The 14,279-nt window shown below is 42.9% G+C and overlaps 1 protein-coding gene across 1 annotated transcript in view; it reads left to right on the forward strand.

The window, feature by feature from the left end:
• Nucleotides 1-13,924, forward strand: part of IQCH (IQ motif containing H) — a 136,344-nt gene extending 122,420 nt beyond the window's left edge. Inside the window, exons 12-14 of the mRNA XM_045285794.1 lie at nt 3,429-3,490; nt 8,051-8,159; nt 13,601-13,924. Of these exons, the coding sequence (XP_045141729.1) occupies nt 3,429-3,490; nt 8,051-8,159; nt 13,601-13,714 (285 nt within the window). The 3' untranslated portion in view covers nt 13,715-13,924. The remainder of the gene's footprint in view (nt 1-3,428; nt 3,491-8,050; nt 8,160-13,600) is intronic.
• The last annotated feature ends 355 nt before the right edge of the window (nt 13,925-14,279 follow it).

Genomic DNA, 14,279 nt, shown 5'->3' on the forward strand with positions numbered 1-14,279 from the left:
CACAACAAAAAACAGTGGAAATTCAGTCTTACAGTCAGGGTCAAGTTTTAAAAGTATGACTATATCATACTTGTAAAGCCTTTGAATGGATTAAAGAATCTCAGAGTTAAGATTCAACAAAGATGATTGCATCTAAAATGCTTTTCATTTGGAAAGATAAGCTCGGGGGAAGGAGACAAATGCTATAGCCATTATACATAAGCTTGAACAGCTCCAGATTCATAAAATTAGGAGAGAGAGAGAAGAAGAAGAAACCATAGACAATCTTAGAAGTATATCCAGAAAAGAACTTGTAACTGAACGCAATAAAAGAGATAAGAAGCAAAAGAAATTCTGATATTTCAACTGACAAAAGAAATGATTCATCTTAATGAAAAGAGACTATCATTACCACAAACCAGAAAGAAATTGGAACCTTTGTTCATTTCTGGTACCAATGCAAAATGGTAGAGCTTTGGACAATATTTGTCAGTTCCTCAGAAAGTTAAACAGAGCTAAATGTTGCTGTCACGGGCTATCAGCTTGTCCCAACTCATAGTGACCCAAGACACAACAGAGAGAAACCCGGTCTGGTCGGACACCAGCCTCATGGCAGGAGGGGGGCCTGACCTTTGTGATTGGCCAACTTTTAGCAGTAGATCACCTTCCTTCCTGGTTCTTCAAACCTGCTCAGCATCAGAGCAACTTAGAAGCTGATAGACAGGTGGTGGCTGTAAATAAGGTGCACTGGCCAGGGATTGAGCCAAGTCTCCCACAGGGACAGGGATAGTTGTATCACTGTACGATTGGTGCCCGCCACTAGACTTACGGTAGGGCTCGACAATTCTACTTCTGGGTATATGCCCAAGGTCCTTGAAAGCAGGGATGTAAACAGATACACGCATATCAGTGTTCATGACAGCATTGTTCACAATAGCTAAAAAGTAGTAGCAACCCAAGTGTCAACGGATAAATGGATAAATAAACTATAATCTATATATGATGGATTAGTATACAGCCATAAAACAATACAGTTTGGATACATGCTATAAGATGAAGGAACCTTGAAAAAATAATGCTGAGTGAAATAAAATTTAAAAATAAATATTGTATGGTCCTACATATATAAAACATTTAAATATGTACGCAAGCATAAGGCCGTTATTTAAAAAAAAATTAGTAACAGACTGTTTATGGAGATTTCAAAAGGACCAAGCTCTAGAAGTAAGATCCTTTCCCTAGGAAAAACAACCAAACCAAAGGTAGAAGATAAAATTTAAACAGACCTGCCCTAACATCTAAAGTTAACCTTTAAGGGACCACAATGAGCTGCCAGTACTCTATCTACCTGCCACTAGAAACCGTAACCCTCTTTGAAGGAAGATAGCATCATTAGGCTTCTATAATATTCAATCTTCAGTCACCAGCATCCAATAAAAAAATTACAAGGCATTCTAAAAGGCAGGGCCAAATAACAAAGAAAAAAATTGAAAAATACCCACAGGTAATTGAAATACTGGAGTTATCGAAGAGGGGCTTTAAGATAACTAGGGTTAATGTGTGCAAGGAAAAAAATGTATTGTTTTACCAGAGACCTAGAACTTATTTCACACAAAGAATCAAATGGAACTTTCTGAATTCCAATCATTTTAGCCAAAACTGAAAATCTAATATAGCAATCTGATAGATGATCAGCAGAACAATTAGTGAAGTGGGAGAGCAGTCGAAATATTCAGACTTATGCACAGAGGTAGAAGACAATGTACTTATAGAAGGAGACTTAAGTGATATATTGAACACTGATTTTTTTAAAAAAGTGTACCGTTAATACAATTTGTATACCCAGAGAGGAGAGAACAGTTTTTAAAAAACACTGGCTCAGAAATTCCTAAAGTTGATGAAAAGACATTTTCTGATAAGAACAGGATCAGTATTACTGGTTCTGCCTCGCCACCCTCCCCCTTTGCCTCAGGTTCTAATATGCCTTGCTATGGCTTTGTGCCCAAGGGCAACTCCAGACCAATTAGTCTTTCCAGAGGTAGAGGCCAGACATTATGTTTTTTGAAAAGCTCCCAGGAGATTCTCATGAGCAGCCAACATTGAGAGCCACTGGTCTAGTGGAGTCTCACCTAACGCTCTCATGTTCTGGTAAAGTGAGGAGCTGATAGGCAGTCATCCTTCTGATAGATAATTTCTCTTACCATCCACAAAAGATAAAACCCCAAACAGCTCACTGCCATCAAGCCAACCCTGATTCATAAGGACCCTATAGGAGAAAGCAGAAGTGCCTCTGCGGTTGCAGAGCAACTGGTGGGTTCAAACCCAGGGCCTTGTCGTTAGGAGCTCAATGCTTAGCCCACTACACCACCAGGGCTGCTCCCCAAAGATAATCTTCTTTCCAGACTTCCCGTGAGGAGGAGCTGGCAGCGTCACAGCAGCCATTTCCTCTGCTGGACAACTTCAGTGTTAACATATTTTAACTTGAGAAAGCTAGTAAGAGATCATTTTCAGAAAAATAAAAATCATGCCTCTCCTACAAATACAAAAATAAATGCCTAATGAAGATTTTATTTAATAGAAGGAGCCAGACGGGTTTAAAGATAATTCAAAAGCCAGATATCCTTATAGACCAAGAGTATTGAAATGAAGGGAGGCAAAACTCTTTTGCTTTTTCCACAAGAGAAGAAAGAAGGGAAATCAATTGCACCTCTGGACTTGACAGTTACCTGGAATCCCCAGGTGGTGTGAATGGCTCATGTGCTAGACTCACCAACAGGTTGGAGGATCGAGTTGGCCCAGAGGCACCTCAAAAGACCCGAAAAACCAGTCATCGAGGAACCCAAACTCTTCTTGGACACACAGGAGAGGACCAGAGTCAGAGTCCACTGGACAGCCACTAGTGACTGGTGGTCAGCTTCCCGCAACTTACAGAGCGGACAGGCAAAGCTGCAAAACAGCTCCCATCGAATTAGAACCCGATGCCGCAGTAGGGCGTGCTAGAGACAGCACAGTTTTCCATTCAAGTGTATATATATTTTCCACATAACAAATTGCTTCCAGGTTTATTTTATTTTATTTTACCCATTGCCCCTAAAGCAGTGGTTTTCAAATTTGTGGTGCATGAGAATCCCCCTCAGAAGTGAGCTAAAATATTCCCTTCTGGAGATGTTGAGCTTAGATCATGCGCACGAAAACACCTTCTTAACGAGCACCTTAGATGATTCTGATGCAAGTGTTCTAAGGATCAGACTTCAAAAAAATACACTGTCCTAGAACACATCTATTCCACATTCTGGGGACAGCCCTGCCCATTGTGCTCCTCGCCATATATAAAGGTAGCTCAAGAATGTAATTCCAAAAAGGATTCTGGAGGTCTTAATAGAATACAGTTCCTTTATGTTGTTTCTGAGATCAAATGCTTATTCTTTTCTCCCCATTCAATTTTACAGGACCGACAAGGAACCGTCTTTGTATTGTTTGAGCACCTAAATCGGAGCAGGCTGGGAATGTTGTGAGTATGAAGTGCTTCTGTGACATGGAATGAGCTCATGGACTAGACTGTAACAGCCAGCCAGAATGCTGTATCTCGTGCTGTTTAATCAACATCCTGGTTTATTGGAATTCCGTCTTACTTTATTTAGATCTCTAAGTAGCCCATGCAGTGACTTTAGAGCTGAAGGTGAACACAATTGAATACAATTGGTTAATGACCCAAAATTAATGGGTCCGATGTCATATGTTATTTTAGCAACAAATTACATCCAAGTGCATATACATATGCCACAGCCAATCTGCCTGATGAGGAGCCAGCCCAGACAGGCTCATTGTGGAGGCACAGTTGCCATGCCGACATGCCAGAAGTGTTCTGGTAACTTGACAAGATGTCCTCCAAAATGGCAGGGTGTGTCCCCCCTCCTCAGGTCCAATTTCGGCTCTGCTACCATCTTCTGAGGGGTTGTCTAGGCTGGGAAGAGTCTTCCAGGCAACCAGGCTACAATCAGGAGACTTCTTTTCACCTCCCTGTACCTGCTTGGGGGAGCCCTGGTGGTGTAGTGGTTATGAGTTGGGCAGCAAACTGCAAGGTCCGCAGTTCAAAACCACCGGTCACCCTAGGGGGGAAAGGCAGCCTTCTCCTCCCATAGTTACAGTCTCAGAAACTCACAGAGACAGTTCTACCCTGTCCTTGTAGGGCCGCTTTGAGTTGAAATTGACTCAATGGCAGTGAGTTTGGTTTGGAGTTTTGGCTACCTGAAAATTTCTCCCTAGGGCACAATGGAGCGCTAGCACAGTTGTTTCTGTATCTGGGCCTCAGAATCTCAGAGTCACAACCTTGGATTACGTCGTTATTAGGAATCTTGGAAGAGATTTCTTTGGTGCCTCTAAGTCACCCTAGTTGACCAGGCCACCATTCTTGCCCTCCATTTCTCTTCCTCCTAACACCCTCAGTCATGCAGTGCCTCGTGGCCTTGCCCTGAGACACACATGCAAAGACTAGGAGGGCCTTAGGAGAACCAAGATATGAAGTTGGCAGGCGAGTGTATAAGACATTTGTATTTCCTAAAGTGGTGAGCGCCAAGGAGATTACTGAACTCGGGAATTCAGACTGATCAGTTAGTCAAGAACAAGAGCCAGACATCAGAACACACAGATGTGAACTGTCACGTATCAGGCACAGGCTGGCATGAAAGACAAAGGACTCGCTGGGAACCAGAGGAAGAGCACTCCTGCTGCACTTGGGATGTGCTCGGAGAGCATGCGCTCCCTGCAGGAGACAGAAGAAGAGTGGCCAGGCAGGATGTCAGGACACCTGGAGGTCAGCTTGGGAACCACCCAGTCTCAACATCAGCACTCAGAGTCCTGAGAGCTGGGAGCATAACCATGGGAGATCCAGCGGAGCTCTCGGCTCAAACAGGGCCGGGGTGACCTGAGGAAAGCCCAGTGGGTGACAGAGCCCAGCAGTGGTCGGCACTCAGCAGCAGGACATGTGTCCCAGAATTGAGAGAATGAGACCAGGGAGTGCTAACTGGGCAGAGGCCCCGGGGGGGTGGTGGTTACTCAGGCATAGAAGAAGCTGGCATGAGGAAAACTGTCACCGGATTTATGAGATCAGAGAGACTGTTTTATGAACATTTCATCAAACCGCCTAATAGCAAGATTGATTGGATGCTAAAGCCTACAGAATGAATAATTAGCCTGGTAGCCGAGAGGAACTCCCCCAGCTGTCCCGACACCTGCACTTGAGATTCCAAACCAGGATGTCTTGACCTGCAGGCTAGTTTCGGTGGTGGAACTAGTCCTAGCGGTGTCGTTTCTAAGGGGTTGCTGCTACCCACACGCCTGCGGAGGGGGAATGCTGACATGGCCTCCTGAGAGAGTCCCGAGTCCTGTCTGCTGCTCTATGTCCCATATTATTCCGACCCCTTGGCGTGGTGGGCTGTGCACTGGGCTGCTGACTTTGCAGCATCTCAAAACCACCAGCCATCACTCAGGAGAAAGACATGGTAGTTACCGTCTGGGAAAATCCAACAGGGCAGTTCTACACTGTTCTATGGGATCAGTGTGAGTCAGAATCCACTTACTGGCAGTGAGTGAGTTTTACTGCAGCAGGCATAGATCCAGAGAATGCTAAGAGATGGGAAGGAGCCAGGGATGGAACTCCTCTGATGACATAAATAAGGAAACTGAAGCTCAGAGATGGGAGGTGCTTTGCCTGCGTCAAAGGATGGGTTCTCTCTCCCCCTGGTCCGGAATCCAGCGCTCTTTCGCTGCACTACTAAGTCTAGATGGGGTGGCCATCCTGTGTAGGGACTCAGTTATATAATACAGAGATTTGTAGGCTGTTGCGCCCTGTGACCTTGCAAATTTATCGTGTCTAAATATTAGATTAGACCAGTGATTCTCAACCTGTGGGTCGCAATCCCTTCGGGAGTCGAATGACCCTTTCACAGGGGTCACCCGATTCATAACAGTAGCAAAATGACAGTGATGAAGTAGCAATGAAAATAGTTTTTGTTTGGTGGGGGGTCACCACCACAAGAGGAACTGTATTAAAGGGAAGTTGAGAACCACTGGATTACACTCGGGATTATCCCTGTAATTCTTACTTGCGGCTGCTTACGCCTTCTTGAATGGGAGACTAAAGGTGGAATTCGGGATAGTGCGTCAGGAATGACAGGAGAGCATGACCCCAGACGATTTGGAAGAGCTGAGTTAATGGACAGTGGACCAGGAAACCGTCCATATTCCCTTAAACTCATGTGGAAAAAAACATGAACAAAATCAAACTTTCATGTTGCACGTGGCTTAATTTTCTCTGGAATGTTAAATGGGAGATTTTTTCATGAGATGGAATCCGTCAGCAAAAAGATGTTGCCATTCTGACAGGCTCCAAAAAATTCTCGGCTGCCTTCCACCACATTCTCCTGAAGGGCCCGTCTGTGGCCCCTCCTCAGCGCAGGCACAGGCTCCGAGCTCTGGCAGCTGTGCTGATTTGGGCTGGGCGTCACTGTTTGGTCAGGTCAGGTGAGAAGAGTTGGGGGCTCATCTCTTCAGGGCGCCCAGAGGGTTTTGCGGGTTGGCTTTGCAGGAATGACTTCCTACCAACTTCCTTTACCCAGGGCTATTTCTTTAGGAAGAATGGGGCTGAGGAGGAGGTTCAAGGATGGGAAAATGAAGGGAATTCTCAAAATGAATGAACAGGGAAAGAGTCTTAGAGCTCTTAGGGTTCCCAGCCCGAGGAGGATGGACCCCAGAAGGTAACGGAAGGGTTGGAGAGAGGGGTAGGGATGATGAGAGGGGCCCACATGGGTGTGTGCTCAACCTGGAAGACATACTTGTGTATTTAAACGTATATATATATGTAACATTGTAGGAGTCTCCATTTTAATGTATGTAAGAATCACTTGAGGAGCTTGGTGAATCTGAAACTACACGTTCTCGGGCTCCTAACCTAAAGATTCTGATTTTGTTGCTCTAGGGTGGAACTCTTTGAAGCTGCGCCCAAGTTCCAATACATATTGGCCGGTGGCAATAAATGCAAACCACGAAAGGATAACCTGACTCTGAAATTTCTGTTGGCCATGACTTTTATTTATTTTTTAGTGACGAGTTCAGCGGTTCTAAGGGGTGGGAGTGAGCAGTCCTGGAGTGAGGGAGATGGAAACCCTGATCGTGTGGACTTTCTTCCTTTCCATACTTCAGTAACCTCCCCAAAGCCACGCACTTCGTCATTCTCAGGACAAAGAGAGCGGGGCTCCTGTCGTAGAGCCAGGAAAGCTTTCCACTCCCACCCCGTCCAACGGAAAGCAGCTACTCCCCCACAGGCCAAGCCGTCACAGCTACATGACGGGCTGCAGCAGGAAAGAAATCATTTCCATGAATTGCCTTAAGGGCAATATATATACATATTTCAATGTAAGACTTAGATAGTCTGATGACCAAAAACCAATTTTAAAAAATAGCTAGAAAAATACCTGAATCTTATTTCCGTGTTAAAATTGACAACAATTTTAGGGAATGGTCACTGACCACAGGATCGTTCTACAGGATGGAAGTTGTCTCTGAGATCTTCCTGAGGGGTGTTTAGATTTACAAAGAGAGCTATTCATATGAGCTACATTCTCTTCAAACAGGGGTGGGAGCCACATGGACACATGACGTAGAAAACAGACCCCAGGCAACAGTCTCCGGGCTGAGAGGTGCCAGGTCGCTGCAGACCGGGGGATGGGGAGGCCTGCATAGCTCATAGCAGCCATTCTCTTACGCTATGAAACCAGTTTTAAAATGAGCTGATACTGCTGTCCTAGCTCGGTGCTGCCTTTTGCTAGAAATGACTGAACCTATTGCTATATTCTGCTAAGTTGATTAATAAAAAATATTTATTACACAAATCCTTTTTGTTGACAAGTTAAAATGGAGCCTCATCTTTCATATCTCCCTGAAGATTGCCACCTTGTGAGATTGAAAATACTCATTAAATTCCATCACCAGACAGGCACAAATGAGAGGGTGATTGTTTTAAGCATGTGAGGGGAATCATTGGTAAACTCATTTGTTTGGATATCATTAACAGAACAATCGGCGAGGATCTCCAGGGGGTCCTCATGACCTTTGCTCGCAATCTCTTCATCATCCATCAAGAAATATCATCACCTAATATGCAAGGCGAGACCAATTTTAAGGTGAGGTGTTAATTAACTAACGATCCTGGTTAATTTCTATACAAGGGCTGAAAATACCTCATGCTGTATTGTAAACAAGTGCTAAACCATTTTTTTTTTTTAAATACAAGCCGTGCATATCTCACAATGTGCAGGGTCAAACATCCGGAAGGTTCCCACTGAACCTGTTAGTTAAATTTAATAGTTTGAAACTTTTTCTTTGAAATAAAGGAGATGTGCTTTAACTGGCCGCCATTTCCAAACCCAAGCTCACACAGAGCTTGCTGACATTTTGTATAAATGCAGAAACACAATTATGGAACCAAGGTTGAAGCACACGACCAAAAATCATGACTAGAAGCTACCAGTGTTTCAGAACTATAACATTTGCCTAGGGAGTCCTGCTTTCTGAGACCCAAGAAGGACAACACGTGGTGGGGACAAGAAAGAGAAGAAAAAACTAAAAACGGAGCAGATATTTCCTCACAAGTCATATGGAACCTCCTGATGGCCTTAAGAAACATTGGCCAGTGAAATCCAGGTGCCTGTTTTCTCCTCCAAGGCTAGAAGTCCATGCTCGACGCAGAGAGAACGGCACTAGGTCTACACCAGAGCTTTGGAAGCAACAGAACAGAAAGTCTACATCTGATTCCCAGCCTCCGAGTGACTCAACTAAAACCCGGTGTGACTTTTGTCTTAAATGAAAAAGTCCAACAAAAACTTGATAAAAACATAATTTTTTATTTTTTTTCTTGAACCAGAGCCTTCAGAGTAATAATGATTTCTTAATAATAGCCAGGGTGATGATGATGCTTTACTCTTTATAGTGGTTTTATGACCTGAAACCGTGACCACTGCTTTCCCCACAACACGAGTGAGAACTCATGTAAAAATGGACCGGGTGTGCATCAGCGCTGCTCGTTTACGTGCCCCGTCCTGCCAGCGACCATCATCGAACCTGCGACTGCCGAGTGCAAAAGTCTGAGCTTCTGTGCATGTGATCAGGTCAGCCTGTCCCAAAACAAGTCGGATTCAGGTCAGATGGGTTCTTCCAGGATCCAAGAAGACGATGTGGCCGCTGAGCTAGGATTGGAGACTTGCAGAATGGATCACCCTTGACAAAATACAGGCCGTTTCCCTCCCTTTTGTGTGACTTTCAAATCCATCAAAAGGCAGCTGTCCTCGGGGGGGTTTAAATCTCAGGTGGTTTCCAGCCTCGGTGAATCGAACTACACGTTCCTGGGCTCCTAACCTAAGGATTCTGACTCTCTAGTCTTGGAAACAACGGCTGATTGTTACTTGGATTTTTATTCTTGTTAAAAAAACGTATACAATTAAAAGATATAAATATCAATATACCAGGAATAGTAATAAATTGAGAAATATAATAGTTTTATCTTTGGTAGTATTTTTATTACTATCTAATGACCATCCAGTAGGCTTAATCGTATCATTTTGTAAACAGAACTTACTAGTAAAGTCTGAATCTAAAATGGAAAGGTGGCCCAGAGAAGGTACTGACAAAACCCAACCTTCCTTCACGGTAAAAGCACTCGGTAAACTAGGAATCAAGGGGAACGGCTTCAAGCGATAAGGACAACCGATACAGAAGCCCCACAGCTACCGTCATACTTAACGACACAAGACAGAAAGCTTCCCCTCTCAGATCCAGCCTATCTGTTCTTGCCATTTTTATTCAACGTTGTGCTAGGGGTTCTAACGAGGACAATTAGGCAAAAAGAGGAAAGAAAAAGCCAACTAGATTTGAAAAGAAGTGAAACTATTGTCTCTATTACTAGATGGTAGAATTTTATATAGAGAAAATCCTGCAGTCCATGAAAAATGTATTCCTATATCATTTCAGTAAAACTGCAGATCACCAAATCAAGTATGCAATGATTAGTTGTATTTCTGTACACTAACAATGAACAAACCAAAAATGAAATGAAGAAACCAATTTCATTGACAATGGCACCCAAAATGAGTAAAATATGTAAGGCTGAATGTACAAAGAAGTACAGGCTTATACACGGGAAACTATTGAACATTGTTAAAGTAATCTTAAAACACCAAAATAGTAAGAGACAGTCCCTGTGATAGGTTTGAAAACTTAATATTGTTAAGATAGCAGTAATATCCAAAATAATCTAAACATTCAATGCAATCCTTATTAAAAATGCAAAGACCGTATTTGCAAAATTACAAAGTCAGTTCCCAAATGCATAAGGAATTGCAAGGGCTCAAAATAGTCCAAATAATTTTGAAAGGGAAGCATAGAGTTGGAGGGCTCACACTCCTTGATTTAAAATTTTACTGCAAAGTTATGATAATCAAGTCTGTGTGATACTGGCATAGTAGTAGACATACAGATCAATGGAATAGAACTGAAAGTCTAGAACTAACTCATAAATTTAGTCAACTGGTGTTTCACAAGGGTGACAATTAAATGGAGAAATAATCAACTTTTTAACAAATGGTGCTGAGACAACTATCCACTTGTAAAAGAATGAAGCTTGAACCTTACCTCATACCACACATAAAAATGAACTCAAAGTGGACCAAAGACCTTAATGGAAGGGATAAAACTATGAAACCCTCAAATCATGGATGTAAACCTTCATGATGTTGGATTAAGCTCTGTATAGATAAGCTATTGAGAGCACAAACAACCAAAGAAAACATAGGAAAAAATGGTTGCTATCCAAACTAAAAGTGTTTGTACATCAAAAGACCTTTTTTAAAAAAATAAATAGGTTTATTGCGATATAATCCAAATATCATATAATTCAATAGTTCGATCATATCAAGAAGAGTTGTATAATCATGACCACAATCAAGTTTAGTACATTTTCTTCTCGTTGTACTCCTTGTTATTAGCTCCCCATTTCCCCCCAAACCCTCTACCATATCCCAAAAAACATTAATCCAGCTATTGTGCCTAGGGATTCACCCATCCTGGATTTCCTATACTGAAAATACATACAAACACAAAAAACAAAGAGTCAAGAAAGCTAACAACAATAACAAAACAAAATAGAGAAAAATCCTGGTTAAAAAGAAAATATTAAAAACCAGAATAACTTTAAAATGGCTCAAAACATCAAAAGACATTTTTAAGCAAGTGAAAAAGACAGCCCTCAGGAGAAACTCTTTGCAAACCAGGCTTCTGATGAGGCACAGTCTCCATCATGTGTAAAGTACTGTTACAACTCAGCAATACCAATGCCAACAACCCAACTAAAAAATGACCACAATATTTCATTAGACAGTCCTCAAAAAAAGATTTATGACTGTCCAATGTAAGACACTCTCAGCATTATTAATCATTGGGGACATGAGAATCAAAACCACAATGGAACAGACCTTGTTGTTGGGTGCCACCAAGTTGATTCCAATTCACAGCAACCCAGTAGGACAGAGTAGAGCTGCCTCATGGAAATCCCTAGGCTGGAATCTTTATGGGAGCAAATTGCTAGATTTATCTCCCACAGAACAAATGGGAGGTTTGAACCACTGACCTGTTGGTTAGCAGCCAAGAGCTTAACCATTGTACCACAAGGGCTCTTGAAATACTACTTCTCAAAAACAAACAGACAAATTCACTGCCATCAAGTCAATGCTGACTCATAGCGACACTATCGGACAGAGTAGAACTGTCCCTGTGAGGTTTGAGACCGTACTTCGTTAGTAGAAAACCTCATCTTTCTCCCTTAGAGGAGATGGCAGTTTAGAACTATAGACTCTGAGGTTAGCAATCCAACTCATAACCACTATGGCACCTTAACACCCACTAAAGTGACTACAATCAAAAGACTAGACAATAACAAGTATTGACAAAGCTGGCGAGAAACTGGAACCATCATACATTGCTAATGAGAATGTAAAATGGTATAGCTGCTGTGTAATCGGCTGGCAAAAAGTTAAACATAGACTTACTATATGACCCAGTAATTCCATGCCTAGAGAAATGAAAATGTACATTCACACACACACACACACACACACAAATGGATGCTCATAGAGATATTATTCTTAATAGCCCCCAAATGGTAAATAACTCAAATGCCCATCAGCTGACGAATGGATCAAATATGGTGAATATTTCATCAGTGAAATATTATTCAGCCCTATAAATGAATGAAGTTATGAGACATGCTACAATCTGGGTGATAACATTATGCCAGATTAAATAAGGCAGGCATAAAGGCTACATACGATATGATTCCATCTATATGAATTGCCCAGAATAGGCAAATCCATAGCAACAGACAGTAAGTAGACTAGTGATTACCAGGCGCTGGTGGGAGGGGCGGATGGGAAGTGACTGCTCGTGAGTAGCTGTTTCCACGGAGGTGGTGGAAATGTTCTGGAATTATGTGGTGGCGGTAGCTTGTGCAGATACTAAAAATCACTGAGTTGTAAACTTTATAGGGATGAATTGTATACTATATGAATTGTACCTCAATAAAACTATATTTATAACACAGTAGCAAAGTATTCTTTTTCTCTCCACAAACCAGTGGAAATAAGCACTCTTACAAGCCATCATTTTAGGAGCCCTGGTGGCACGTAGTTGGTTTACACGTTGGGTTGCTAAACCACAAGGTCAGCAGTTTGAAACCACCAGCGCTCCGCAGGTGAAAGATGAGGCTCTGTGCTCCTGAAAAGAGTTAGAGTCTCCCCGAAACCCACAGAGACCGTTCTACTCTGTCTTCCAGGTTCACTGTGAGTTGGACTCGATGGAGTGGGGTATCAGCCCTCATCGTAGGTTGCTCACAGGAGAAAGATGAGCCATCAGCTCCTGTAAGGACTGACTGACAGACCAGAAGCCCTGCAGAGCAGTTCTGCTCTGTGCTGTCGGCTCACCAGAAATAAGAGCCAGTCACCAGCATGGAGCGTGGTGTGGGGAGACCACTGCTTCTCAAATTGCCGACAGTGAAGGACTAGTTTGCATTCTCTCCACTACCCCCATCCATCATGATTCCATACTTGTGTAAAGGACAACAAAAATGACTTAATTTTTAAAAGAGGGAATCAAAAGCTTACCCCCAAAGGCTAGGTTTTAAAAAATTATTATTAGATTCAAACAGCATAAAAATTGCCTTTTATAACTCTCCAATTTCTAGCCAACAGTCTCTTCATTTATTTCATCGAGTGGTGACCAATAGTTGATAGACTGTCTCCAGCTTAGAGGAACACATTTGGAATGGATTTCAAGCAAGTGATCTCTCTGAAACAGATAGGCAGCTTTATTATCCAAACGTGCCTCTCCAAAGAGTTGAACCACCAACCTTTCAGCTCGTGATCCGATGCTTAGCTATGTCTGCCACCCAGGGATTCCTAGAACTGGCCTAGATCATACTTTGTTCCAAAAAGAAGCAAATGCTTGGTGGGGGGTGGGGCGGGGAGAGTGCTCTAAGATGTTCTAAGTAATGAATCCTCATGTGATTGCTCGTTTTCAGACCATCGTTGAAGATGTGGAGGCCATTCTGGGAGTAACAGAGGAAAACAAAATAAGATTTGCAGAAGACCAACAGTCGAAAGATGACCCAAGAAAGCCTCTCAAAGCCTGCTAAGTGATACCGGCTGCATCCACAACGGGAGCTCCTGTCTGGAGGAAGGAAATGAGAAAGCAAGACGATTTCTTATGGTTAGGACTAAAAAGTTCATTCGCTTCATTCTACCAGGAGGCAAATCAGAACTTGGTAAGATTGTAATGGAATGCTCTTCTTTTATTGTTTATTAAGTGATTGCGTTTTACTGATTAAACCCAGTGGATTCACTTGCGTGATGAACAATTGTTGTCTCTTCCCAGATGGAGTAGGTGGCCAGGGCGGTAGGTGGAGGGGAGTGGCAGGTGGGGGGTGGGGAAGTGCGGCAGGGGCAAGTGGGGAGAGGGACAGATGAAGAAAGTTACAATTCCTACTGATCGACTGCGACATCTTCCTCTTGATAGGCTTCAGGCTTTGGGAACTTTTAAATTTTGGGTTTTTTTTCTAGCAAGTCCCAACCCCACCCCGCGTTCTGATCGTTTTCCCTCCAAAAAATTCGATGGACTGGAGATTTTAAAGTACCGTGGCATCACTTTGGATCTGTTTTGTGTCAGTTTCCCACGAAGTGGAGTTAGCCCCAGCCTCCCAA

The sequence above is a fragment of the Echinops telfairi genome, unplaced genomic scaffold (assembly GCF_000313985.2).
Source record: "Echinops telfairi isolate 266 unplaced genomic scaffold, ASM31398v2 ScPeMD7_7475;HRSCAF=8513, whole genome shotgun sequence".
Lineage (NCBI taxonomy): Eukaryota > Metazoa > Chordata > Mammalia > Afrosoricida > Tenrecidae > Echinops > Echinops telfairi.